The sequence below is a fragment of the Mobula hypostoma genome, chromosome 13 (genome assembly GCF_963921235.1).
Source record: "Mobula hypostoma chromosome 13, sMobHyp1.1, whole genome shotgun sequence".
NCBI classification, from domain to species: domain Eukaryota; kingdom Metazoa; phylum Chordata; class Chondrichthyes; order Myliobatiformes; family Myliobatidae; genus Mobula; species Mobula hypostoma.
This window is the reverse complement of record NC_086109.1, coordinates 95,582,651-95,609,459: the sequence shown is the minus strand read 5'-3', so window position 1 is coordinate 95,609,459 and position 26,809 is coordinate 95,582,651. Positions and strand designations below refer to the sequence as shown.

Sequence of the window (26,809 nt, the reverse complement as noted above, 5' to 3'; positions counted from 1 at the left end):
GATATCAATGTCAAATCTTATAGTCTTTTCACATTTAATCACACATTGTAGAGGTTTCCAGCTCCTGAACAGGAAATCTCTGTCTCCATGTTCACTTTCTTCACTTCTGGTGCTGTCTCAGGAATGAGTATGGGACAAGTGCCCTCCGTGGCTTCAGAATTGTCTGCTGGTTCAATAGAGTCAATTGTTTTGTTCATCTCTTCAGAGTCTTTTGGAGTTTCTACAAGAGTGACTTCTGTTGGGAGTTGTGATTCACTAAGTTGCTCAGAAGGTACAGTTATAGTTTTTACATTTTCATCTTCAAACGTATCAGGATCAAACACCATCTTATTTCCATTTGCCATCATGGGCTGACTCGAGCACTGGGAATCTCCATGATCTGAAATACAAGAGGCAAACACATTCATGAAGTCTGCAGGCAATTATTAGTTCCAATGACTGAGATTGAGCATGATATTTGTTCTCAGCTGAGAAATGTTTCTGTTGAGCACTGTCACTCTTAAAGCACAATTGTTAATAGATTACTATATCTTGAATATTTAAGTTCAGTAAGAGAAAGTTATTTTTGGCCAAAAGAATTCACCTCCAATCCCCTTGGTATTTAGACATCTAGATTAGGACCAACACAGAGATTTCACCATTCAATAAGACCAAACTTAGCTAGCCAATTGTTTAACAAAAGAGATTTGTTAGAAAGAACCAATTATAAATTACACTGCAAAAAGAAACATCTTCACCTCAACCCTTTCAGAACCCCTAAGGATCATGTACACTTCATTTGTCCCCTTTCACTCTTCTGAATTTGAGCAAATCCAAGCCTGGTCTGTTCTAATTGCCCTCAGAAGACAACACAGCCCAGTAAACCTCCAAACTGCTTCCAATATATTAATGTTCTTCTTAAATAATGAGGCCATTTCCATGTCCTGAGTTTCAGCTGTGATCTTACCAATGGTCTATTTAACTGGAACAACTTTCCTTTTAGAACATAGAACAGTACAGTATACTTCAACCCACAATCTAATCCTTCCTTTCTACACTGCCCATAACCCTCCATTTTCTTAATCTATGTGTCTTTCTAAAATGTCCCTAATGTATTTGCCTCTACCACCACCATCTCTGGCAGTGCATTCCATGCACATACCACTTAGTTTAAAAAAAAAACTACCTCTGACCTCTCCCCTAAACTTTCCTGCACTCGCCTTAAAAGGATGTCTTCTGCTGTCAGCTATTGTCACCCTCTGGAAAGAAGTCCTTGGCTGTCCACACTTTCTACACCTCTATAAAATCACCCCTCATTCTCCTTTGCTCCAAAAAGAAAAACAACTTAGCTTACTCAAACTGTCCTTGTAAGACATGATTGCTAATCAAGGCAGCATCCTGGACCTTGCACCTTCTCTAAACCTTCCAAATCCTTCCCGTAATAAGGCAAACAGAATACTCACAATGCTCCCAAGTATGATCTAACCAGGGTTTTATAGAGCTGCAACATCACCATGTGGCTCTTGGACACAATCTCCTGACTAATGAAGGCCAACACACCAGAACCACCCCATCAACTTGCATGGCAACTATGAAGGATCTATGGACTTAGATCCCAAAATACCTCTGTTCCTCCACGCTGCTAAGAATCCTACCATTAACCTTGTACTGTGGTTTCAAGTTCAATCTTTCAAAGTGAATCAGTTCATATTTTTCAAAATTGAACTCCATCTGCCAAACCCTCATGTAAAAAAAATTATCAACTTTCACATTAATTGGTATATCTGTATTGGTCTTTTGTGAATTATGCATTGGGACATCCAGATCCTCACTCTGCAGTTTTCCTGCCAAAATGGACAATATCACATTTAGTTGTACAGAAGATGATGAAGGGTTTACTGATAGTAACAAATTATCACGTGTATATTGAAATCTGCACAAATTGAGGGAATGACTGGATGTTCAAAACTTTAAATTCAAACTTTGTGATGTTTAAGAATATCCTTTTCAGTCCTGAAGAAAGGTCTCAGCCCAAAATGTCAACTATCTATTCATTTCCATTGATGATGCCTGACTTGCTGAGTTCCTCCAACATTTTGTTTAAAATAATCCAGAATAGAATGCTCTCTTTTAAATATTGTCACAATCTGTAATGATTGTTAGTGTCAGACAGGGAGGTTGAAGTATCTCAGAAACAGCTGATCTGGGATTTCTCACACATTAACCTCGAGTTTATAGAGAATGGTGCGGAAAAGAAAACATCCAGTGAGTGGGTGAAAATGCCTTGTTAATGCGAGAGGTCAGAGGAGAACAGCCAGACTGATTCAAGCTGACAGGAAGGTGACAGTAACTCAAATAACCACAACAGTGGTGTGCAGAAGAGCATCTCTGAACACAGAACACATTGAACCTTGAAGGGGGCGGGCTAAAGTGAAAAAAAGATTAGAGACACACAGGAGGTACCTAATAAAGTGGCCACTGAGTGTATCTGTAACATCAAACGTGTTTGACATTGAACATGGTTTAAAATTAAAGTAACAGTTTTTAGAATTATTAAGCAGTCTCCTCATTTGAAATTAAGCAATGCATGTGGTGGGGCAGCAGAGCTTTTGAAAAGCAGTTATAGATCTCAAATTAGGACCCAAGTACCTTTGCTCTACAAATTAATGCAAGATATCAGACAACTTCATAAGCCCTATCAGTAGGAACCACATTTGACCAGAACACTGTATTCCAGCACCCACGTAATCACTGTGTAATAGAACAAGTGATAAGAAAACACACTGGCTGTTAAATTCCAATTCCTCCATGATTGAATCCTCCTTCAGAGAAGGAAGATAAAAGTAAATCTCATTGTTGCCTTCAGTACAGCCAGGTTACTGTACTTCAATTTCCTTTAGTACAAAAATCAAACAGTTGCCTGCAGTAAATTCATTTTAAGGAGCACTTAATAATCACCATTGGAGGGGGTTTGATTAGCCAACTGAAGTCTTGCTTGTCGTTTCTCAAGTGCAAGCTGTTTATTCCTTTCAATCCGAAGCCGTTGTTCCTCCGACAGTGTGCTGGGGCAAGGAGTTGATGTTGAAACCGGTTGGCTAGGCATTTCGTTGAATGAAGTTTCAGAATTATCAACTTGGAGCACATCTTCATTCTCCACAGCTGTAAATGCAAATAATTTGTGTCAGCAGGAGACTTTTGCTTGGATCAATTTATCACAATTCTCAAGTTAATTTTCCAAGAGCATGCATGAGTCTCTGGATGTTTAATCAATTTTGTCATAATGAGAGTCTAATTTACTGTTCATCTGATATATTATCAAAAAGTCTCCTCACATTTCCCACTGCAGTTTGGTACCTTGTGCAATAAAAGGAAAGGCAAAAATCAAGAACGTGTTTAAATGTACTAGGACAGCACTGACTTAGTGATGCATTCTGACCAAAAAGCCCACAGTAATTCCAGGATTTACACAATAACTCCCCTCACGAGATAATAGGGCTTGCTGATGATTCCAGAACAAAGGTTTCTGTAGAGTTTAGTTATATAGTAATGGATCCCTCCAAATTCTAGAGCAGAGACAGTATTTTAAAATTAATGAATTGATGTCAGCTCACCTCTGTGTACAAACAGTAGAGCATACTACAGGCCTTTCGCCCCATGGTATTATACCAACCTTTTAATCTATACTAAGATCAATCTAATCCTTCCCTCCCACATAGGCCTCCATTTTTCTTTCATCCATGTAATTATCTAGGAGTCTCTTAAATGTCCCTAACATACTGTTTCTACCACTAACCACGACTATGCATTCCACACACACACACCACTGTGTAGATTCTGACATCCCCCTATACTTCCCGCCAATCATCTTAAAATTATGCCCTCTCACATTTCCACCCTAGGAAAAAAGGTGTTGGCTGTCCATTCAATCAATGCCTCTTATCATCTTACACACCCCATATCGAGTTATCTCTCATCCTCCTTCACTCCAAAGACAAAAGTCCTAGCTCACTCAACCTTTCCTCATAAGACATGCTCTCTAATTTAGGCTGCATCTTAGTAAATCTCCTCTGCACCCTCTCTAAAGGTTCCACATCCTTCCTATAATGAGGCAACCAGAACTAATCTGAATTTTATAGAGTTGCAGCATTACCTTGCAGCTTTTGAATTCAATCTCCCAACTAGAGGAGGCTAACACACCATAGACCTTGTTAACAAGCCTATCAACTTTGAGGGATGTTATGGACCTGGACCCCAAAATCCATCTGTTCTTCCACACTTCTAAGAATACTGCCATTAACCCTGTACTCTGCCTCCAAGTTTGACCTTCCAAACTGAATCACTTCACACTTTTTCTGGATTGAACCCCATCTTCCACCTCTCAGCCCAGCTCTGTGACCTGCTAATTTCCCCTTGTATCCTCCACACTATCACCCACCATCATGTATTCTGCAGACTTACTAACCTAATCTTCGACTTGTCATTCAAATCATTTATAAAAATCACAATGAGCAGTGGTCCCAGAAAAGATTCCTGTGGAACACCACTGTTCACCAACCTCCAGGCAGAATACACTTCACCCACTCCCTCCTCTGCCTTGCGGGCAAGCTAATTCTGAATCCACAAGGTCATGTTTCCCTGAATCCCATGCATCCTGACTTTCTGAATGAGCCTACCATGCCTTGTTAAATACTTTTCCAAATTCCATATACACTACATCGACTGTTCTACCTTCATCAATGTGCTTTATCACATCCTCAACAATTCAATCAGGTTCATGAGGCATGATCTTCCCCTCACAACCTCATGCTGACTATCCCTACGCAGACAACACTTCTCCAAATGCTTGTAAATCCCGTCTCTAAGAAACCTCTCCAACAGTTTGCCCACCACTGACACAACACTCTCTGGACTGTAACTTCCCAGGATTACCCCTATTATAGAGTCATCGAGAAGTAGAGTGCAGAAACAGGACCTTTGGCCCATCTATTCATGCTGAAACCATTTAAACTGCTTACATCGACCTGCATGGGACTGTAGCCCTCCATACCACTACCATCCATGTACCTCCTATCTAAATTTCTCTTAAACATTGAAATCGCGCTCACGTGCACCACTTGTGCTGGTATCCCATTCCGCACTCTTTAAGTGATGTTTCCCCTCATGTTCCCCTTAAACTTTTTACCTTTCACCCTTGACCCTTAACCTATGACCACTGGTTATAGTCCCATTCAACCTCAGTGGAAAAAGCCTGCTTGCATTTACCCTATCTACACCTCATAATTTTGTATACCCCTATCAAATCTCCTCTCAATCCTTCTTGAACAAAGGAATTAATTTACTACCTTCCAATATTCTGGTACTACTCGTGGCCAGTGTGGGAAAGTGGGACCATTTTGGAAAGAGTTCACGTAACAAGGCTTAGGCAGAGGGCAGAAGAAACAATGGTTCTGAGTCTATGGGGAATTCTCAGCAGTGTCAGAATTTCTGCATAAAACACAAGTCTCAGCTTGTGCTTGTTTGACCTTGTTTTATCAACTGAAAGAAGCAGATTATTTGTTTTTGAAGGAGACGAACAGCAAAAAGCATAAGGTCATTTAGAAATTAGAACACCAAATATTTATGCATTTTTAATCTTTGTTTTTGAATTCAAGAAATATTTTGATAGCCAGTTGAGTTAGTGGGTGATGGCATAAACTGATGAGTTTTCCCTTTTCTTTGCTCTACCAACTGTCCATCATTCCTCGCTACTTAACCTTGTGACAAATTATACTGCAGAAGACCATGTTGACAGATGCTCGCTGTACTGGCCTAAGCCAGCTCTGGATGGTGCAAGTTTTGTACTGCTGTCAGCAGTTTATGCAGCCGATTTCGAATTCAGACTTTTTCAGCTGCAAGACTGGAATCCTCGATTAGAAATGGTGATTGAAGCAAGAATCACCATCAATATTTAAAGGTCAGGAAAGGGAAATAAAAGATTTGCTCATATAAGCACAAGGATAAATATCATGTTTCGCGCTAACCACCCATTTCCATGCTGCCACTTGCACAGAGATCAGATCTGCTGTACACACCCACCTTGGAAAAACCCCTGTATGCTAACCCCCTTGAGTCAACACACAAATAACTTCAGGTAAGACTTTCCTGGATGAGCGATTTGAACTGATACAGTGGAAATGTCCTGATCTCAGAACCTGCATGCCTGGTGCGACACTAATGAGTACAGAGAGATGCAGTACTGAGGTGGTTAAGTCACCGGACTAGTATTCAGAGACTGAACCATTAGTCTGAACCCAGCATTTAAATTCAAGATAGTAAATCTAGATTAAAAGCCCACTATTAATGACATTAAATCTGAAATCACCGGATTGTTGCACCAACCCATTTAGTTCACTGATATCCTTCGGGGAATCCTATCCTTACTGGTCGGGAATGTGGAGGGAAAAAGAGAGAAATTTATTCTCTTGTTTAATCCTGCACAAAGATTGTATGACCTCATGTAATATAACTCGAGGGTATGGTTCAACAAGCACACTTTTGTGTCTGATGCTGTAAGGTCAGTCCAATAACTTCACTTATTCAACAAAGGAAATTACATGACACCACTAAAGTCAGCGTGAACAAAGCAGCACATGACTCAGCCACTGCAAGCTTGGCCATCTGGAACCACTACTCATCTGCAGTTAATAAAGCAGGAATAATTCCAACTAATACATCTACAGGTTGTGTTGGTCGTTGATTCAAACAGTTCATTTCACTGTACGTTTCAATGTTTATGTAACAAATAAAGCTAATCTCTTTCATCTTTATTAGCCAAATCCTTCCCCATTACCAACTCCCCAAAACTGACTTGTAGACATTGAGTTTTTATACTCTGAAGCAAATTTGAGAATTATACAGATATTAGTGAACTAGATAAAACATCAGAATTATCAGACACAACTGACTCAAGGCCTAACTTTCTCTGAAACAACCTCCAAACTGAAGTATTATTGTTTGCTTATCAGAAAGCAAAATAATCAGGAAAAAAGCACCTACCTTCATTGGAAGTAAAGTCTTCAGTAGTGAGGGGAATATCAAGACGAATTTTTTTCAAACAGGTCTGAAATGAAAATTTGATAGTGACAAAATGTTGCAAGTTACTTGGCCTGAAATTATTAATGACCCACCTCTTCTCCAGAAGATGCCAACCTACATTCAACTGAAGAAACACCATCATTATACAAATAAAAATAGACAAATACAAGACCCGTTCCTGGGGACTAGATTGCTTAATGTTACACATATGTATGTCATATCATCCATTCTTTATGAAAATTAAAAGCTTAATGAAAAGCAGGGGCCATTTTGTGGTTTGAGAGTTGGGAATTTTTCACTGAGCATCTGAAGAATAATGTTTGAAGATCTCGGGTGTCGTGTGCAAATGCATTTCATAGCTGAAGGCCAAACAACAAACACTAGCTGGTTGCTGCACTGAGATTTGTTAATCACATTTGCAATCCTATCAAGATTCTAGTGAGGAATCCGAAATGATGTACAAGATAACTGCCAAATAACAATAGATGGGGAAAAGTGGCATCTTCTGTAAGTTATGGCAATTTAGCTGGTGAAAATAAATGGGGAATATTGACATAACAAGTGAAAGAGATAAATGCTGACAGAAAGCTATTAACTAAAGCATAAAAACAGAGTACAAGGTTTATGGACAAATAACACTCAGAAGTTGTTTGTAGGAGTGTTGGTACACAATCACACAGAAAGTGTACAGACCAACAAGGACATGGAGGCTCCACTACATTCTACAAACGTAACATATACAAATATTAGAAATCAATCCAGGAGACACTCAGCAAGTCGGGCAGCATTTGTGCAGAGAAACAGAGTTAATATTTCAGGTTAACCTTTCATAGATTCTGATGAAAGATCATTAGTTTGAAACATTAACTGTCATATCACTCATATTCAGCACCATACCAGGAGGAGGAAACTGAACAAGACAGCAGCTCCAAAATAAACACAGGTTAAAGGAACGTTTGTTAATGAGGTTCAACGAGTTACTTCCAATGAAACCTGATGTCAAGACATACACTCAGTGGCCAAAAACACTTCGTTAAAGGGAAAGGTCAGTGGAGAATGGCCAACCTGGTTCAAGTGGACAGGAAGATGACAGTAATTCATATAACCATGTGTTACAACAGCAGTGTGAGGAAGAGCATCTCTGAATGGACATGTCGAACCTTGAAGTGGATGGGCTACAGCAGTAGAAGACCACAAACTCGGTGGCCTCTTTATTACATACGGGCAATACCTAGCTCAAAGTGGCCACTAAGTGTATGCAAGTGAATAAAAAAGCAAACAAGCAAATTATAGCCACTCTAATTACTCACAGGCGATTACTGCAGTGGCCTGAAATTAAATATGAATTGTTAAGTAGATGTGGAAAGAATGTTCCCAAGGTGAGAGAGTCTAGGACAAGAGGGCACAGCCTCAGGATAGAGGGGTGCCCATTTAAAACAGAGATGTAGAGAAACTTCTTTAGCCAAAGGGTGGGTGAATTTGTGGAATTTGTTACCACAGGCAGCTGTGGAGGCCAGGTTGTTGGGTGAATTTAAGGCAAAGCTTGATAGGTGCTTGATAGGTTCTTGATTGGACATGGCGTTAAAGGTTACGGGGAGAAGGCTGGGGAGTGGAACTGAGGAGGGGAAAAACGAATCAGCCGTGATCGAATGGCGGAGCAGACTCGATGGGCCAAATGGCCTAATTCTACTCCCGTGTCTTATGGTCTTATAAAAACAGAATCCTGAAAACACTCAGCAGGTCAAGTAGCATCTGTGGAGAGTGAAATAGAGTTAATGCTTCTGGTCAAACCCTTTTTGAAATGTTATTACTGTTAAAGAGGAAACAATTACTTATTCTCAGCAGGTTTCCAGACAAGGCAATGTAATAAAGATTAAATAATAAATTGTAGTGATATTATGTGAAAGATAAAATTCAGCTAAGTAACTTCTCTGCTTTTCTTCAATATCTGCATGAAAACAGATCCTGTAATGCCAGTCTCAAGTCCACCTCTCTGACAGTGCAGCTCTCCCTCTGCACTGCTGTGAAGCAGCATGCCAGGATCTGAGCTCAGGTCTCGAAATGGCATCTAATGCCACCACTTTCTGATTGGAGCCTGAGCCTGCAAATATTGACATCAATTTATCCTTCTGCTGCTAACAGAGGTTCAGTCTCTGTTGTGTAATGGTTGCCATAGAAACAATTCTACCACTCTCTAACCATCAGTAACTATACACAATCCAAGAATAGATGTAATCGTATGAATAACTACTGCCGCAACTTCATCCATTTGGTGTCAAATTAATTTTTAAATTGCTGTCAACTGCTTCAAAAAATATTTTTGACTCAAATCCACCCTGTTTCAGAATGGAAAAGAATTTATTTAAACATACAGCATAGTAACAGGCCCTTCCAGCCAATGAGCCTGCACAACCCAATTATACCCATGTGGCCAATTACCTACTAACCGGTATGTCTTCTGAATGTGAGAGGAAACCCACAGAGTCATGGGGATAAAGTACACACACCTTACACACAGCAGCAGGAAAACTCAAGGTAATACAACAGAAAAGGTTACCTGAACTTCCTTTTTACCACCCAAGGCTTCCACTTTTGCAACAAACTCTTCAAATTGTAATTTGGGGTACAGCCTGTGAGCCCAATGTTCCATGTGCCACAGCAGAGTCTTCACGTCTTCATTCTTAACACAAAGGAGGTAAAAAACAGAATAAAATTAATTTAAATGTTTGCTCAAAACCTGGCTGGAATTCTTGAGAAATGTCTGACAAAATTATCTTGCATGTCCATCAGTATCAAGTACTTAGGTAATAGTTAAGAGTGCTTAAAAGTGTAATATTACACTTGCTTTGCAAATAGATCATATTGCATGAACCATTTGAAGTTAGTTAACATGTCCATCAAAGCGTCATTTTTTGATGATGGTTCGACCACTATGAACCAAAGTGGACCAGGTGCAGTGAATTATAGGGTCCATTGAGCTTGTCCACCATAAGATGAACAATACAAAGAAGTCAAGCACACAACTTTTCCAGAGTCACAGACCCAATACAACAGGGGCACAGGCCCTTAAGAACAACCAGTCCATAAGACATAGGAGCAAAGTTAGGCCATTCGGCCAATCAAGTCTGCTCCACCATTCCATGATGGCTGACTTATTATTCCTCTCAACCCCAATTCTCCTGCCTTCTCTCCGTAACCTTTTGACACCCTTACTAATTAAGAGCCTACCAACCTGTTTTAAATATACTGAATGTCGATGCTGACTAGTGCCCACCTAGCTCGTTCCAATCACTTGTCCAAATAATTCTTCAATGATACTAATGTACCTGCCTCACCACTTCCTCTGGCAGCTCATGCAAAGACTCACCACCCTCCGCTTGAAAATATTGCCCCTCAGGCCCCTTTCTCCTCTTACCCTAGTTCTGGACTTCCTTACACTGGGAAAAGACTTGCCTTACCATTCACCTTATCTCATAATTTTAGATATTCCTATAAGATCGTCCATATTTCAAGAAACAAAGACCAAGTGTAGAAGGTTCATCTATTAACAAAGTATGTATGCAGTATACAACTCGGAGATTTATCTTCTCCAGACCAACCTCCCCTTCTAAACTCAGGCCCTCCTGTCCTGGCAACATCCTTGTTTATGTTTAGTTTGGCTTACTTATCCTGTGAACTTTCCTATTGGAGCCAATTGTTTTATTATTAAACTGCTACACAATATAAATGTAAATACATCAGCAACTTTGTTCACTGGGTAATTAAATGTCACATTGATGCAAAACAGTTTTCTAACCAGGACCTGTTAAGACATGGGGCAGAATGGCAATGTATATTTATATAACACCTTTAAAGTGGAAAACTGCAAGATCTTCATAGCTGCACTATCAAATTGACAGACAGCCACATATAGAAATATACAGATGAGCAAAGGCCAGGTGGAAAGTAGAGCCCCTTAAATAAGGGGAGGGAAAAATCAAAGTGAAAAGGTGTAGGACCCAGATTCCATAGTTTTGAGCCCAGATGACAACTGGCAATCATCCTGGGCTCCTCACCGTCAAGGTCATCTTCAAGTGGTGGTACATCGAGATTACATCACCATCACTAAGGCTCCTCACCAGCCAGGACATGCCCTCTTCCCATGACTACTGTCAAGGATGTGGTACAGGAGCCTGAATACTCAACAATTTAGGAACAGCTTCTTCCCCTCCACTATTGGATTTCTGAATGGTTCACAAGCCCATGGACATCACCCCGTTATTCCTTTTGACAGAGGCCAGCAAGTACAAGCAGTGAGTGAAATGATCTGACCTTCAACATGGGCAGCTGATTTTTGAGCGAGTTCCAGCAGGGTGGTTGTCTGTTTCCCTGGCTTACCTCGTGTCCTTTACCTTTGAATCGGACACCATCGAACAAGTTTCGTAAAGCTGGTAATCCTCGATCTGAAGTCAACCTTTGATACAAAAACAAACAATATTTAGTAAAACTCCGCTGCTTCTGAGTACAATGGTTCAGATCCTGAACTAGTAATCCAGAGACTTCAATTCAAATCCCATATGGGCAGCAGTGGGATTTATACAATGACACAAGGAACTGAAGATACTGAAGACTAGAGGGAAAAAAATAAGCTACTACAGGAACTCAGCAGGTCAAACCACATCTGTAGAGATCTGCCCAGCAGCTTAAGTTTGTTCTGAGGCCATTATAGGTTAACAACGATTATATGGAATGTTGGGGCAAGTTTCAGGGGCCTTGCAGCCTACTCCTGCTCCTATTTTCTTGTGTCCCTGTAGTCACCGTAACCTTCTGTTCTTTGTTAGCCAATTTTTTAATCCATGGTATTAATAACCCTTTATGCTACATGCTTTAACTTTGCTGATAAGCATTTATTTACTTATTAAGATACAGCGCATAATAGGCCCTTCCGGCCCTTCAAGCCACGCCACCCAGCTATCCCCCGATTTAATCCTAGCCTAATTATGAGACAATTGACAATGACCAATTAAGACCATAAGATACACGAGCAGAATTAGGACATTTGGCTCACTGAGTCTGCTGCCGCTGGATCATGGCTGATCCAATTTTCCTTTCAGCCTCAATGTCCTGCCTTCTCTCCACATCCCTTCATGCCCTCATCAATCAAGAATCTATCAACTTCGGCTTTAAATATAGTCCCCCGTTGCTACCTCTCCAGCATCATCTTCCAGCAGTCCGATATCCACTCTCACCTCTTTTACACCCTATGTATCTGAAGAAACCTTTGGAATCCTCTTTAATATTATTGTTGAGCTTACTTTCAAATTCCATCTTTACTTTCTTAATGACTTTCTTTAGTTGCCTTCTGTTGAAGCTTCCCAATTCTCTAACTTCCCACTAATTTTTATTCTATTATATAGCCTTTCTTTAGCTTTTTAATGTTAACTTTGACCTCTTTTGTTAGCCATGGTTGTGTCATCTTTCCTTTAGAATACTTCTTCCTCTTTGGTATGTATATATCCTGTGTCTTCTGAATTGCTTCCAGAAATTCCAGCTATTGCTGCTCTGCCGTCATCTCTGCCAGTGCTCTTTTCCATTGAATTCTGGCCAACTCCTCTCTCATGCCTCTGTAATTCCCTTTACTCCATTGTATTATTGATACATCTGACTTTAGCTTCTCAAATTTCGGGGTGAATTCAATCATATTATGATCACATGGCCCTAAAGATTCTTTTACCTTCAGCTCCCTAATCAATTCTGGTTCATTGCACAACACCCAATCCAGAATAGCTGATCCCCTAGTGGGTTCAACCATGAGCTGCTCTAAAAAGCCATCTTGTAGGCATCTAGAAATTCCCCCACTTGGAATCCAGTACCAACCTGATTTTCCCATTCTACCTGCACATTGAAGTCCTACATGACTATTGTAACATTCAATACATACAAAATGCTGGAGGAACTCAGCAGGCCAGGCAGCATCTATGGAAAAAAGTACAGTCGACGTTTCGGGCTAAGACCCTTTGGCAGGAACGTCAACTGTACTGTTTTTCCATAGATGCTGCCTGGCCTGCTGAGTTCCTCCAGCATTTTGTCTGTGTTGCTTGGATTTCCAGCCACTGCAGATTTTTTCTTGTTTGTGACTATTGCAACATCGCCCTTTTTGCCATGCATTTTCTATCACCTGTTGTAATTTGTAGGCCACATCCTTACTAATGTTTGGGAGTCTGTATACAACTCCCATCAGAGTCTTTTTACCCTAGCAGTTCCTTAGTCCTATCCACAATGAATCAGCACCTTCCAACCCCATGTCACCTTTCTCTAATAATTTGATTTCATTTTTTACCGACACCTCTGCCTTCCAGCCTGTCCTTTCAATACAATGTGTATCCTTGGACATTAAGCTCACAGCTGTGACCTTCAGCTGTATTCACCTTTTCGATTCTGTCCACCTTTGATGTTGCAATTCATCCTGTTGACTGCACCTTGCCCTATCAAAAGCCTCTCCTCACTACACATTGCCTTCCACACTATTACCTGCCTTTTCTACGATAATTCTTGCATTGAGATATACGCAGCTCAGGGCACTAGTCTCAACCTTTTGATTCCTGACTTTGAGGTCTTACTAACATGTCTTCACAACCTCTCCACTAACTGTTCTGGCACTCTGGTTCCCATTTAAACCCCACCATGCAGCATTAACAAACCTTCCTGCTAGGGTATTGGCCCCCCACCTCCAGTTCAGGTGCAAGCTGTCCCTTCTGTACAGGTCCCACCTTCGCCGGAAGAGAGCACTTCTACACCTACTGCTTAGCCATGTATTAAACTGTATAATCTTCCTAGTTCTGGCCTCACTGATACGTGGCACGGGTAGCAATCCTGACATCACAACCCTAGAGATCCTGCCCTTTAACTTAGCACCTAGCTCCCTATGAACAACATCATCACTTGTCCAACCCGTGTCATTGGTACCTACATGGACCACGACTTCTGGCTGTTCACTCTCCCACTTAAGAACGCCAAGGACTCGATCCGAGATATCCCTGACCCAGGCACCCAGGAGGTAACAAACCATCCAGAATCTCATTCTTGCCTACAGAACTTCCTGTCCATTCCCTTTACTAACTAATCCTCCAACACCACAGCACGGCTCTATTTCCCCCTCTTCTGTTCTGAGTCACAGAGGTAGACTCAGTGCCTGCGACTTTCCTCCATTGGGTCATCCCCTCTGACAGCACCCAAAGTGATATATCTGTTGCTAAGGGGGCTAGCCACAGGGGTACTCTGCACTAGCACCTTCACACTTTTCCCCTTCCTGACTGTCACCAGTTTCTTATGTCTTGCACCTTGGGTGTAACTAACTCTCTGTCCTATCTATCATCCCCTTCAGCCTCCCAAATGATCTAGAATTCAACCAGTTCCAATTCCTTAATGCGGTTTGTTAGAAGCTGCAAAGTACTCCACTTCAAAACTGTTATCCTCTTTAATCATTACCTAACAAAATATTCAATCAAGTTGGTTAAAAAATGTAGCTCAAAGTCAAGAAAATCTGCAGATGCCGGAAATCCAAGCAACACACACAAAATGCTAGAGGAATATAGAGGCCACACTCAGGTTGTAGGAGCAACACCTTATATTCTGTCTGGGTAGCCTCCAACCTGATGGCATGAACACTGACTTCTCAAACTTCCAGTAACTGCCCCTCCTTCACCATTCCCATTTCCCTCTCTCACTTCAGCTCCTTACCTGCCCATCACCTTCCCCTGGACCTCCCCCTTCCCTTTCTTCCATGGTCTTCTACCCTTTCCTATCAGAATCTCCCTTCTCCAGCCCTTAATCTCTTTCACCTATCAACACAGCTCTTTACTTCATCACCACCCCCCCCGTTTCACCCATCACCTACCTCTTTGTACTTCTTCCCCCCTCCTCCCACCTTCTTGCTCTGACTTCTCACTTCCTTTTCAGTCCTGATGAAGGGTCTTGGCCTAAAACGTTGACTGTTTACTCTTTTCCATAGATGCTGCCTGGCCTGCTGAGTTCTTCCAGCATTATGCGTGTGTTGCTTGGTTAAAAAGTGTGCTGCTTTCCTTAATTACTCCATTTTTCTCCAGGTGAGTATCACTCCTGTCTTGGATTGATGTTTCTAAAAGCTTTCCCATCAGAGGTTAAGCTGACTGGCCAATATTTGCTAGGTTTATCCTTGCTCATTCTGTGAAGAAGGGAGAAACACTGAAACTCTGCAGCTCTCTGACACTATTCCTATGATCAATGAGGACTGAAAGATTCTGGTCAGTACCCCAATAACTCAGTCAAAGCCACCTCCTTCACTTACTCTAGTGAAGACAGGTGCAAACTACACATTTATTACCTTTACACGGTCCTCACCAACCATGTACAAGATTCCATTTAACAGGCTACTTTGCCAGGGATTATATCCTTACAGAACACTTTTAGATTCCCAACTACATCGGCTGCTATGTTTGTCATACACACTTACCCCTTAATTTAGTTCTCACTTCCCTCTAACTCTTAATAATCAAACTATATGCAAACTATTTTGCTCAACCTCCCGCTGTACCAGTTCTGTCATCCAGGGAGCTCTGCACGTGTTTATTCTTGCTTTGCTCCTCATGGGAATGTGTCTCAACTGTCCCTGAAGCACTTGTTCTGCTGCAGTCGTACCAGGCGCTGCCTGGAGAATAGCTTTAATTATGGACAACAGCATCCACTTTAACAGAGTTTAAACCTTTAGTTACCGCTGAGCATCCAGTTTCGGCTGTGGCCTCCTTACACTTTTCCTGAGTACTACAGGCTCCTTAGATTGAGTTCCCTCTTGTCGAGCTTCATCTTCTGAAGAAACAAAATTCAATGCAAATAAAACGACATAAGGTGGCTGATAATCTATTACAGTCTAAGTATTCAGAATCAGTGTGCTGGGTAGTTCGGCTGAGTAGTTATGGCACTGGACTAGCAAGTTCTTCACAGTGTGAGATCTTGCCAATGCAGTTGCAACATGCAGGGTCATGAGGAAAAGTGGGTAGTGGGAACTCCGGAACTGCTGTGTGGACCGGGAGAGGTTTGTGAACACAAGGTGACATCCACCTGCTCGAAAAAGTAAACTTCTTTTTTAACTAAAGGCAGAAGCAGATCAGAATTCTCCAGCTAAGACTAGGTTCTGTCCAGGATTCCTCATCACCGCCACCTTACACCCTTACCTAACACCCAAAGCCCCACAACTGCAAATGAATATTGTTCAATTGATGTCAAAATATGCATTGCCTGGCAGACACCACCACGTACATCAGTTTAAAATTTTCATAAGTGTGCAGAATGATAATTAAGTTCCCAAGATATGCCTACCAACCAGGTAACTTTGACCACCGAACATCACAGTTAGCAAATGATGTTCTAGTCCACTCTGTGCCACTAATCATAGTTTCAATGCCATAGACAAATTTACCAATAACACCACTGTGGGGGTGATGAATCAGCTTACCAGAGCGAGACAGGACACCTGGTTGAGTGGTTCCACAAAAACAGCCTCTCACTCAATGTCAGTCAAACCAAAGAGCTGATTGTTGATTTCAGCAAGTGGACATAAGAGATTCTGCAGATGCTGGACACCTTGTGCAACACACACACCATTGCCCTGAAACATCAACTGTTTGTTTTCCTCCATAAATGCTGCCTGACCTGCTGAGTTCCTCCATCAGTTTGTGTGTGTTGTTCAAGAAAGGGGAAGGATGACGAACACACGCCAGTCTACATTGCAGGGAAGTAGCAAAGCAGTCAGCTGCTTTAAATTCTTAGGCATTAACGTATCAGATGACCGTCCTGGGTCCAGCACATAAATGCACAATCACAATGAAAATGAACCAGTGTCCTTACTGAGATCAAGGAGGCTCAGCTTATCACTGAAGACTCTAACAGAATTCTACAGATTTACTGTTGAAAATGTCATGAATGGTTGCATCATGGTTTGGTATGGCAATTCAAATGTGCAGGAACACAAGAAGCTGCAGAGTAGTGCACTCTGTCCAAAACACAACAGGCACATCACGCCCCACCATCGTTATGGAGGTTCTACCTCAAGAAGGCAGCATCCATCCGGGATCCCCACTTACGGGCCAAGCCATCATCTCACAGCTACAATCAGACAGGAAGTACAGAAGCCTGAAATCTCACATAACCAAGTTCAAAAACAGCAACTGCCTAAGAACCAGTCTGTTCTCAAACCAACCGGCACAACCCTACTGGCTGCAGTTTAGCAACACCATAATCACTTTGATCACTTTTGCACTAAAATTGTACTGGATTTTTGTCGTTCTATTACATCTTGTAAAGATTGTGTATAATTTATGTTTAAGTTATGTTTTTTTATTGTGAATACCGCTTATATGCTATGAACCTGTGATGCTGTTGCAAATAAGTACATACTTGTGCATAGGACAATAAACTTGACTTTGAAAAAGTTACTTTGGGAGAACACAAATACCCACATAAAATATTTTAAAAAACAAGGTAACACAGAAAATTTCACCTGAACTCAGAATTAATATAATGTATTAGTTATTAAATAAAGCTATTTATTTGTTAAAATTTAATTTACAAGTTCAATATTACTCCCTGGCTGTACTTCTACTCCCTGAGTACAGGCAGAGACTGAAGACTGCAGCACCAGTAGTGAGGACCAAGAAGATATGGACAAGGGAAGCACAGGAGTGCCTACAGGACTGCTTTGAATCGGTGGACTGGACTGTATTCAAGGATTCATCTTTGAACCTGGGTGAGTATGCTGCAGTTGTTACCGACTTTATTAAAACCTGTGTGGATGAGTGTGTGCCTACAAAGACTCACTGTACATTCCCAAACCAAAAGCCGTGGATGAACCAGGAGGTACGTCGTCTGCTGAAGGCTGGATCTGTGGCATTCAAGTCTGGCAACCCAGGCCTGTACCAGAAAACCAGGTATGACTTGCGGAGGGCTATTTCAAGGGCGAAGGGACAATTTCGAATGAGGTTGGAGGCGACATCAGATGTACTACAACTCTGGCAGGGTCTGCAAGACATTACTTCCTACAAAGCGAAACCCAATAGCATGAATGGCAGCGATGCTTCACTACCAGATGAACTCACCACCTTCTATGCTTGCTTTGAAAGGGAGAACACAGCTACAGCTGTGAAGATCTCTGCTGCACCTGGTGACCCTGTGATCTCTGTCTCAGAGGCCGATGTTAGGCTGTCTTTAAAGAGAATGAACCCTTGCAAGGCAGAAGGTCCCGATGGAGTACCTGGTAAGGCTCTGAAAACCTGTACCAACCAACTAGCGGTAGTATTCAAGGACATTTTCAACCTCTCACTGCTATGGGCGGAAGTTTCCACTTGCTTCAAAAAGGCAATAATTATACCAGTGCCAAAGAAGAACAATGTGAGCTGCCTTAACGACTATCGCCCGGTAGCACTCACATCGACAGTGATGAAATGCTTTGAGAGGTTGGTCATGACTAGACTGAACTCCTGCCTCAGCAAGCACCTGGGCGCATTGCAGTCTGCCTATCGCCACAATAGATCAACGGCAGACACAATCTCAATGGCTCTCCACACGACTTTAGACCACCTGGACAACACAGACACCTGTATCAGGATGCTGTTTATCGACTATAGCTCCCCATTTAATACCATCATTCCCACAATCCTGATTGAGAAGTTGCAGAACCTGGGCCTCTGTACCTCCCTCTGCAATTGGATCCTCGACTTCATAACCAGAAGACCACAACTTGTGCGGATTGGTGATAACATATCCTCCTAACTAAGCGCACCTCAGGGGCATGTGCTTAGCCCACTGCTCTACTCTCTGTATATACATGACTGTGTGGTTAGGCATAGCTCAAATACTATCTGTAAATTTGCTGACGATACAACCATTGTTGGTAGAATCTCAGGTGGTGACAAGAGGGCGTACAGGAGTGAGATATGCCAACTAGTGAAGTGGTGCTGCAGCAACAACCTGACACTCAACATCAGTAAGACGAAAGAGCTGATTCAGGAAGGGTGAGACGAAGGAACACATACCAATCCTCATAGAGGGATCAGAAGTGGAGAGAGTGAGCAGTTTCAAGTTCCTGGGTGTCAAAGATTTCTGAGGATCTAACCTGGTCCCAACATACTGATGCAGTTATAAAGAAGGCAAGACAGGAACTATACTTCATTAGGAGTTTGAAGAGATTTGGCATGTCAACAAATACACTCAAAAACTTCTACGGATGTACCATGGAGAACATTCTGACAGGCTGCATCACTGACTGGTATGGGGGAGCGGCTACTGCACAGGACCGAAAGAAGCTGCAGAAGGTTGTAAATCTAGTCAGCTCCACCTTGGGTACTAGCCTACAAAGTACCCAGGACATCTTCAGGGAACAGTGTCTCAGAAAGGCAGAATCCATTATTAAGGACGTCCAGCGCCCAGGGCATGCCCTTTTCTCACTGTTACCATCAGGCAGGAGATACAGAAGCCTGAAGGCACACACTCAGCGATTCAGGAACAGCTTCTTCTCCTCTGCCATCCGATTTTTAAATGGACATTGAAGCTTTTGACATTACCTCACATTTTTTTTAAATATACAGTATTTCTGTTTTTTGCATTTTTTAAATATATTCTATACTGTAATTGATTTACTTATTTATTATTATTTTTTCTTCTATATTATGTATTGCATTGAACTGCTGCTGCTAAGTTAACAATTTTCACGTCACATGCCGGTGATAATAAACCTGATTCTGGTTCAATTTTAAACAGCTGACTCACCACCATCAGCGAAACCTTCACCATATCCCGGTTGGCCAGGTGATGTTGGAGGAGGAAGGGGAGGAAAGATTTCATCTTCTAACTCTTCATTGTCAGGGATATCGAACAAACCATTTTCCAAAGGGTCACTCATCACTGCAACTTGTCCTATCGACTTAAAACAAAAACCAGGTGGGTAAGTCAAAAGAAAAGTGTTACAGACCATAGACATGCTAACACATAATCAAATACTTCAGTTACCTCTCATTGGCCTGGTTGCTCCTTGGGTACCACCCTGATCTCCCTCTGAAGTTGTCATTACCACCTATTTACACCAATTCTACTGATCCTAAGAGACTCCGTAGATGCTGGAAATCCCGAGTAACACATATAAAATGCTGAAGGACTCAGCAGGTCAGGCAGCATCTTTGGAGAAGAATAAAGTGCTGATGGTCAGGACTCACGAGGGGCCTCAACCCAAATCATCGGCTCTTAATTCTTCTCCATAGGTGACCTGACCTGCTCCAGTATTATTTTTCTGGTAATCATGTTTCTTATTCTCCCCACATTCTTATCAATTCTCTTCAAATTTTTAGATCTTCATATTCTTTGAAATCTCATCAGTTTGTTGGCTTTACCCCAGTATTCATATACTGTTAAAGCAATGTGATAATACCCTAAAACAAATCAATGCAACTGTTAAAAAGCTGAACATACTGTAATCAAACCTCGCCAATGTGATTTTTACGAAAGGTAAATCAAGCTTGACAAATCTGCACTAATTATTTGAAGGTGTGACAGGCAGAGCTGATAGAGGGGAATCTGTTGATGTAAATTTTCCAAAAGGATTTGACAAGGTGCCACACGAGAGGCTGATACATAAATTATGGAAGGAATTGTGTTCATGTGGATCGAAAATTTGCTCTCACATAAAAAGCAGTTTTTCAACCAGCAAAGTACCTCAGCGATCAGTTCTTGGTCCTCAACAATGTGTTAACAATTAAAGATGAGCTTTATTTGTCACATGTACATCAAAACATACAGTGAAATTATTATAGGAAATTTACAGGAAAGATATCAGAGGAAAGTTACTAGCATGGTTAGAGCACTGGTTGATTGGTAAGAGGCATCCAGTGGAAATAAAAGGATCCTTTCCTGGTTGGCTGCCAGTGATTAGTGGTATTCCACAGGGGTCGATGTTGGGACCATTTTATCTTGTATGTCAATGATTTAGATGATGGAATAGATGACTTTGTTGCCAAGTTTGCAAATGATACAAAGATTGGTGGAGGGGCAGGTAGTGTTGAGGAAACAGGAAGGCTACAGAAGGACTTAGACAGATTAAGAGAATGGGCAAGAAAGTGGCAAATGAAATACAATGTTGGAAAATGCATGATCATGCCCTTTGGTAGAAGAAATAAATAAGCAGACTGTTTTCTAAACGGGGAGAAAAATCCAAAAATCTGAGATCAAAGGAACTTGGGAGTCCTTGTGCAGGACACCCTAAAGGTTAACTTGCAGGTCAGGTCGGTGATGAGGAAGACAAATGCAGTGTAAGCATTCATTCCAAGAGGTCTAGAAGACAAGAGCAGGGATGTGATGCCGAGCTACACAAGGTACTGGTGAGGCCTCACCTAGAGTATTGTGAACAGTTTGGGGCTTCTTATCTAAGTAAAATGTGCTGGCATTGGACAGGGTTCAGTGGAGGTTCACAAGGATGATTCAGGGAATGAAAGGGTCATCATACGAGGAACATCTGATGGCTCTGGGTCTGTACTCGCTGGAATTTAGAAGGATGAAGGGGGACCTCATTGAAACCTTTTAAATGTTGAAAAGCCTTGACACAGTAGATGTGGAAAAGATGTTTCCCATGGTGGGACAGTCTAGGACAAGAGAGCACATACTCAGCATAGGGGAGCATCCATTTAAAACAGAGATGCAACAAGTTTCTTCAGTCAGAGGGTGGTGAATTTGTTACAACAGGCAGCTGCAGAGGCCAGGTCGTTGGTGTATTTAAGGCCGCACTTGATAGGTTCTTGATTGGACACGGCATCAAAGGTTATAGGGAGAAGGCCGGGGAGTGGGGCTGAGGAAAGGGAAAAAAGGATCAGCCATGATGAAATGGCAGAGCAAATCGATGGGACAAATGCTTAGTTCTGCTCCTATGTTTTATGGTCTTACGGAAATGCGTCATTTGCATCAATTACTAAACTGTCCAAGTCATGCTGAGAATGACCTGAAACGTACTGCGAGGCTTCCTCTACCAACTGAGCATGCCCACAACCTACCCTTTATCTTTTCTACCCACCTGGCTTCACCTATCACCTTCTAACTATACTTCTTCCCCTCCCCCACCTTTTTATTCTGACTTCTTCCCCCTTCCTTTGCGGTCCTGATAGAGGGTCTAGACCTGAAACATCAACTGTTTATTCATTTCCATAGATGCTGCCTGATCAGCTGAGTACCTCCAGTGTTTTATGTGTATTGCTTTCAAATTCCAGCAACTGCAGACTTTCTTGTGTTCATCTATGGAGGGGAATCAACAGCTGACATTTTGGGCCGAGACCCTTTATCGGGACTGGAAGTGAAGAGGGCAGAAGCCAGAATAAGGTGGTGGGTGGAGGGGAAGGAGTACAAGCTGGTAGGTGAAGGGGAAAGTGGGAGAAGGAGGGAGTGAGAAGCTGGAGGTGATAGGTGGAGGAGGTAAAGAGATGAGGAAGGAATCTGATAGGAGAGGACAGTGGACCATACAGGAAAAAAAGGAGGAGGGGAACCAGAGGGAGGTGATGGCCAGGTGAGGAAGAAAAGGGATAAGAAAGGAGCCAAAATGGGGAATGGAAAAATCGTGTTGAATCTCAGGCATTAACTGCCCCTGAGAATGATACAGGCCAGATCATTTGATATATTTAAGGTGGAGAGAGACAAATTATGAAAAAAGTGATCTGAATATCTTGTTCCTTACTCAAATAAAACACAGCCTTTTCAAAGCAGTTTAAGAACTGAAATGCAATTTTTAAAATTTATACACAACAGATGTTTTCACAGATCATCTGTAAGGACACCCTGCAACCCCCCTTGAAAACTTGGAAACCAGCCAACAGGAATGCAACTCCATCTTCAATTTAACCTGGTTAATGTAAACAAACATGCTATTGGCCACAATTACATCAAGAAATCAATAAATAATTTTAAAATATGGTAGGAATCCATAATTTACAAATATTTAAATTTATGTTTTTTAATTACGTAGCTATTTAAGACCTACATCTCAAATACAAAGCCATCACTGGGTTAATTTTTCTACCTCAGTAACTTGGCAGAAGTGGAAACCCTCTTTAACAGTAATCTTTTCAATGTTAGAGCCTCAATCCCCCCTTTTCACTTCCTTGGGTAAATAACATTTTCTCTGCAGATACTGATCATCAATAAGCAAGGCAGCCCCCAAGATTCTACCACACACGAACACACTGGGGACAAATTAATGAAGGGCAAACCCGCATATCTTTGGGATATGGAAGGAAACCAGTGGACACTAGACAGAGGAACCGAAGTGGTGTCAAGAACGTGCAAGCTCCTCGTAGCACAAGTTTAAATCTGCGAGGCAGCAGCTCTAATCACTCTGTCACTGTGCAGGTCACAGCCAGCACTGTCCATACATTTTGCAGAAGGTGCAGAGAATAGTCAGGACAGTTCAGTGACTAGGCCAAAGAAAAGCCTGCATTATTCTAAGAACTGGTTAAGGAAAGATTTATTGGAGGCATTTACAGTATAATTAAGAAAGGCTTTGATAGTGTAAGCACAAAGAAACATCATTGGCTGGAGAATTAGAGCAAGAGGAAAGTGATTGCCAACAGAACCAGACGTACAGTAGGATGGGATGAAAATGTAAACTGTCAAAGTTAAAGGAAATTTACTGTGATGCCTGAAAGAGAAAATTCAATGGTAATTTCACAAAGGCAATAGGATAAATAATATTTTAAAAAAACACAGAAAGCACTCATTCAGAGAGCAAGTACAGGAATGAGCATTATAAGGATCTTTTTCTATCACATTATAGAACACAGAACAGTACAGCTCATCCAGCCCACAATATTGTGCTGACCTTTTAACCTACTGCAAGATCAATCCAACCCTTCCCTCCCGCATAGCCCTCCATTTTTCTTTCATCCATGTGCCGATCAAATAGTCTCTCAGATGTCCCTGATGTATCTGCCTCTCCACATTCTCTCTCTCACCCCAGCCATTGTCTTTGCACTGATCAAGAAAGAGCTCGCCGCCCCAATTCCACCTTGGTCTCCCCTGAAAACCTTGTCTCATCGAGCATTTTATGACAAACTACAGACAAATTAATCCTGAAATAAAGACATAAAATGCTGGAGGCGCTCAGGTCAGTCAGCATTTGTAGAAAGAGAGACCTTTGAGATCAAAGATCCTTCTGTCACACTGCAAAAGAGAAAACACAACTTAGCTTCGAGTGGCAGGGAGGACAAAGGAAGGGTGTCACGCACACGAAGCCACCTTTTATAATGTGTTTTATATTGTAAACACATGCTGACATTTATGCACATAGACTGGTCCTGGACTTATTTTCCATCTGGCATAGTTTGCATTTTGTTGTTTGATTGTTGGGGGGTTTTGTATTGCTATATTTATGCTCTATTCTTGGTTGGTGCAGCTGTAACGAAACCAAATTTCCCTCCGGATTAATAAAGTATATCTATCTATCTATTTTATTCCATATCGGAGCTGGTGCAAGTATGGAACAAGCTGCCAGCAGGAGCCAAACCACATGATGTACAAGAGAAAATCTGCAGATGCTGGAAATCTGAGCAGTGCACACAAAATGCTGGAGCATTTCCGCTGAAGGATTTCAGCGGAAATGTCGACTGTACTTTTTTCCCATAGACGCTGCCTGGCCTGCTGAGTTCCTCTAGCATTTTGTGTATGTTGCCAGCAGAGGTGATGGATTCGGGTTCCATTTGAACATTTAAGTGAAATTTGGATAGGTACATGAATGGGAGGGGTACAGAGGGCTGGTGGTTGGGAGTAGGCAGAATAATAGTTTGATGAAGACTAGATAGTCAAAGGGCCTGTTTCTATGCTGTAGTGTTCTATAACTTTATATCTACCCTTTAATCTCTAACTTTATTGTTATACAATTCTTTATATTTGATGAATGTTGTTTCTGCTGCATGACTGAAGTGCAAAAAGTAAACAGTAACCAATAATAAATCCTCAGTGAGTGCAATACAGCAGAATGGTGCAGATTGTACTGCAGTCTGAAGTAGTGCAAAAAAAGAGCTAAAGTCACAACAGCAGGATACCAGAGCGATGAGGAGTTAAGAAAACAAGAACATGAAGCAGGAGAGTGAACGTCTCTGTTGAAACGATGGCAAATAAAGGGATGCAAAAGTTGAGAATACAGAGCAACAAGCAAGCCAGACTTTGCTAGAGGAGAGGGAATAAAGACTGAGGCAATATCACAGATGGATGACCTAGGGCAGAAAGGGCCTGTTCTGAGACACCTGAAATTTGATGTCAAGTCCAAAAGACTCCATTATGCCCAGACAGATCAGGAGCTGTTCCTCGAGCTTAGGCTAGAAGCAGAAGATTCAGAATGAAATTTATTTTCACTGACATATGACGAGAAATTGGTCGTTTAGCACCGCAAAGCATGACATAAAAGTTACTCCAAGCGGAGAGACAAGTATATTAGGGATACTTAAAGATGTCAGAAACAAAAAATCAAAGTCAGTAAGATAAAGAATGAAACTGGGAATTCCAAGTTCTTCTACCTGAAACATTAACTGTTTCTCGTTTCGCAAACAGACGCTTAATAGATATGGGAAGAGATTGTCTCTGCCACCCTCTCCGGACCCCTACATAAGCCGCCCCTCTCCCATCACGCACTGTCTCGCCGCCCCTTCTCCCATCACGCACTGTCTCGCCGCCCCTTCTCCCATCACGCACTGTCTCGCCGCCCCTTCTCCCATCACGCACTGTCTCGCCGCCCCTTCTCCCATCACGCACTGTCTCGCCGCCCCTTCTCCCATCACGCACTCTCGCCGCCCCTTCTCCCATCACGCACTGTCTCGCCGCCCCCTCTCCCATCACGCACTGTCTCGTCCCTCTCCCATCACGCACTGTCTCGCCGCCCCTTCTCCCATCACGCACTGTCTCGCCGCCCCTTCTCCCATCACGCACTGTCTCGCCGCCCCTTCTCCCATCACGCACTGTCTCGCCGCCCCTTCTCCCATCACGCAGTCTCGCCGCCCCTTCTCCCATCACGCAGTCTCGCCGCCCCTTCTCCCATCACGCACTGTCTCGCCATCCCCTCTCCCATCACACACTGTCTCGTCCCTCTCCCATCACGCACTGTCTCGTCCCTCTCCCATCACGCACTGTCTCGTCCCTCTCCCATCACACACTGTCTCGTCCCTCTCCCATCACGCACTGTCTCGCCTCCCCCTCTCTCATCACGCACTGTCTCGTCCCTCTCCCATCACGCACTGTCTCGTCCCTCTCCCATCACGCACTGTCTCGCCGCCCCCTCTCCCATCACGCACTGTCTCGTCCCTCCCATCACGCACTGTCTCGTCCTGCTCCCATCACGCACTGTCTCGTCCCGCTCCCATCACGCACTGTCTCGTCCCGCTCCCATCACGCACTGTCTCGCCGCCCCCTCTCCCATCACGCACTGTCTCGTCCCTCTCCCATCACGCACTGTCTCGCCGCCCCCTCCCATCACACACTGTCTCGTCCCGCTCCCATCACGCACTGTCTCGCCGCCCCTCGCCCCCTACATGGGCCGCGGGCTCGGATTTTTCAACAATTTTCAGTTTTAAAAAACAACAAATGTAAAAGGTGTTTTTGTGAGAGGGGGTTTAGAGTGGAAACCACAGCGTTTCAAACAGCAGAAATCAGATCGTTATCCCAATAAATCACCTCAGCACCTACCCGGGCTCACGTCCTCACCTTTCTCTCAGACAACCAAAGCGCG

The 26,809-nt window shown here is 42.5% G+C and overlaps 1 protein-coding gene across 5 annotated transcripts; it reads right to left on the bottom strand.

The window, feature by feature from the left end:
- Positions 1 to 26: 26 nt before the first annotated feature.
- Positions 27 to 26,809, bottom strand: tipin (timeless interacting protein). Of its 5 annotated transcripts, none has more exons than XM_063066241.1 (8): positions 26,767 to 26,809; positions 19,831 to 19,984; positions 15,783 to 15,876; positions 11,365 to 11,506; positions 9,611 to 9,733; positions 7,015 to 7,078; positions 2,938 to 3,138; positions 27 to 379 (listed from the first exon to the last, which is right to left on the bottom strand). In XM_063066241.1, the coding sequence occupies exons 2-8, from the start codon at positions 19,961 to 19,963 to the stop codon at positions 39 to 41; spliced, it is 1,098 nt and encodes a 365-aa protein (XP_062922311.1). In that variant the 5' UTR covers positions 19,964 to 19,984; positions 26,767 to 26,809; the 3' UTR covers positions 27 to 38. The 5 variants fall into 5 exon arrangements, with proteins under 5 accessions (XP_062922311.1, XP_062922314.1, XP_062922313.1 ...); XM_063066244.1 differs by having other exon boundaries at positions 11,431 to 11,506; XM_063066243.1 differs by having other exon boundaries at positions 15,783 to 15,873.

Coding starts and splice junctions, on each gene's coding strand:
- tipin (XM_063066241.1), bottom strand. CDS start 19,963: ATGAGTGACCCTTTGGAAAATGGTTTGTTCGATATCCCTGACAATGAA. Junction 15,877..19,830: donor TGAAGGTTTCGCTGATGGTG/GTGAGTCAGCTG, acceptor TTGTTTCTTCAG/AAGATGAAGCTCGACAAGAG. Junction 11,507..15,782: donor CCGAAACTGGATGCTCAGCG/GTAACTAAAGGT, acceptor TTTGTATCAAAG/GTTGACTTCAGATCGAGGAT.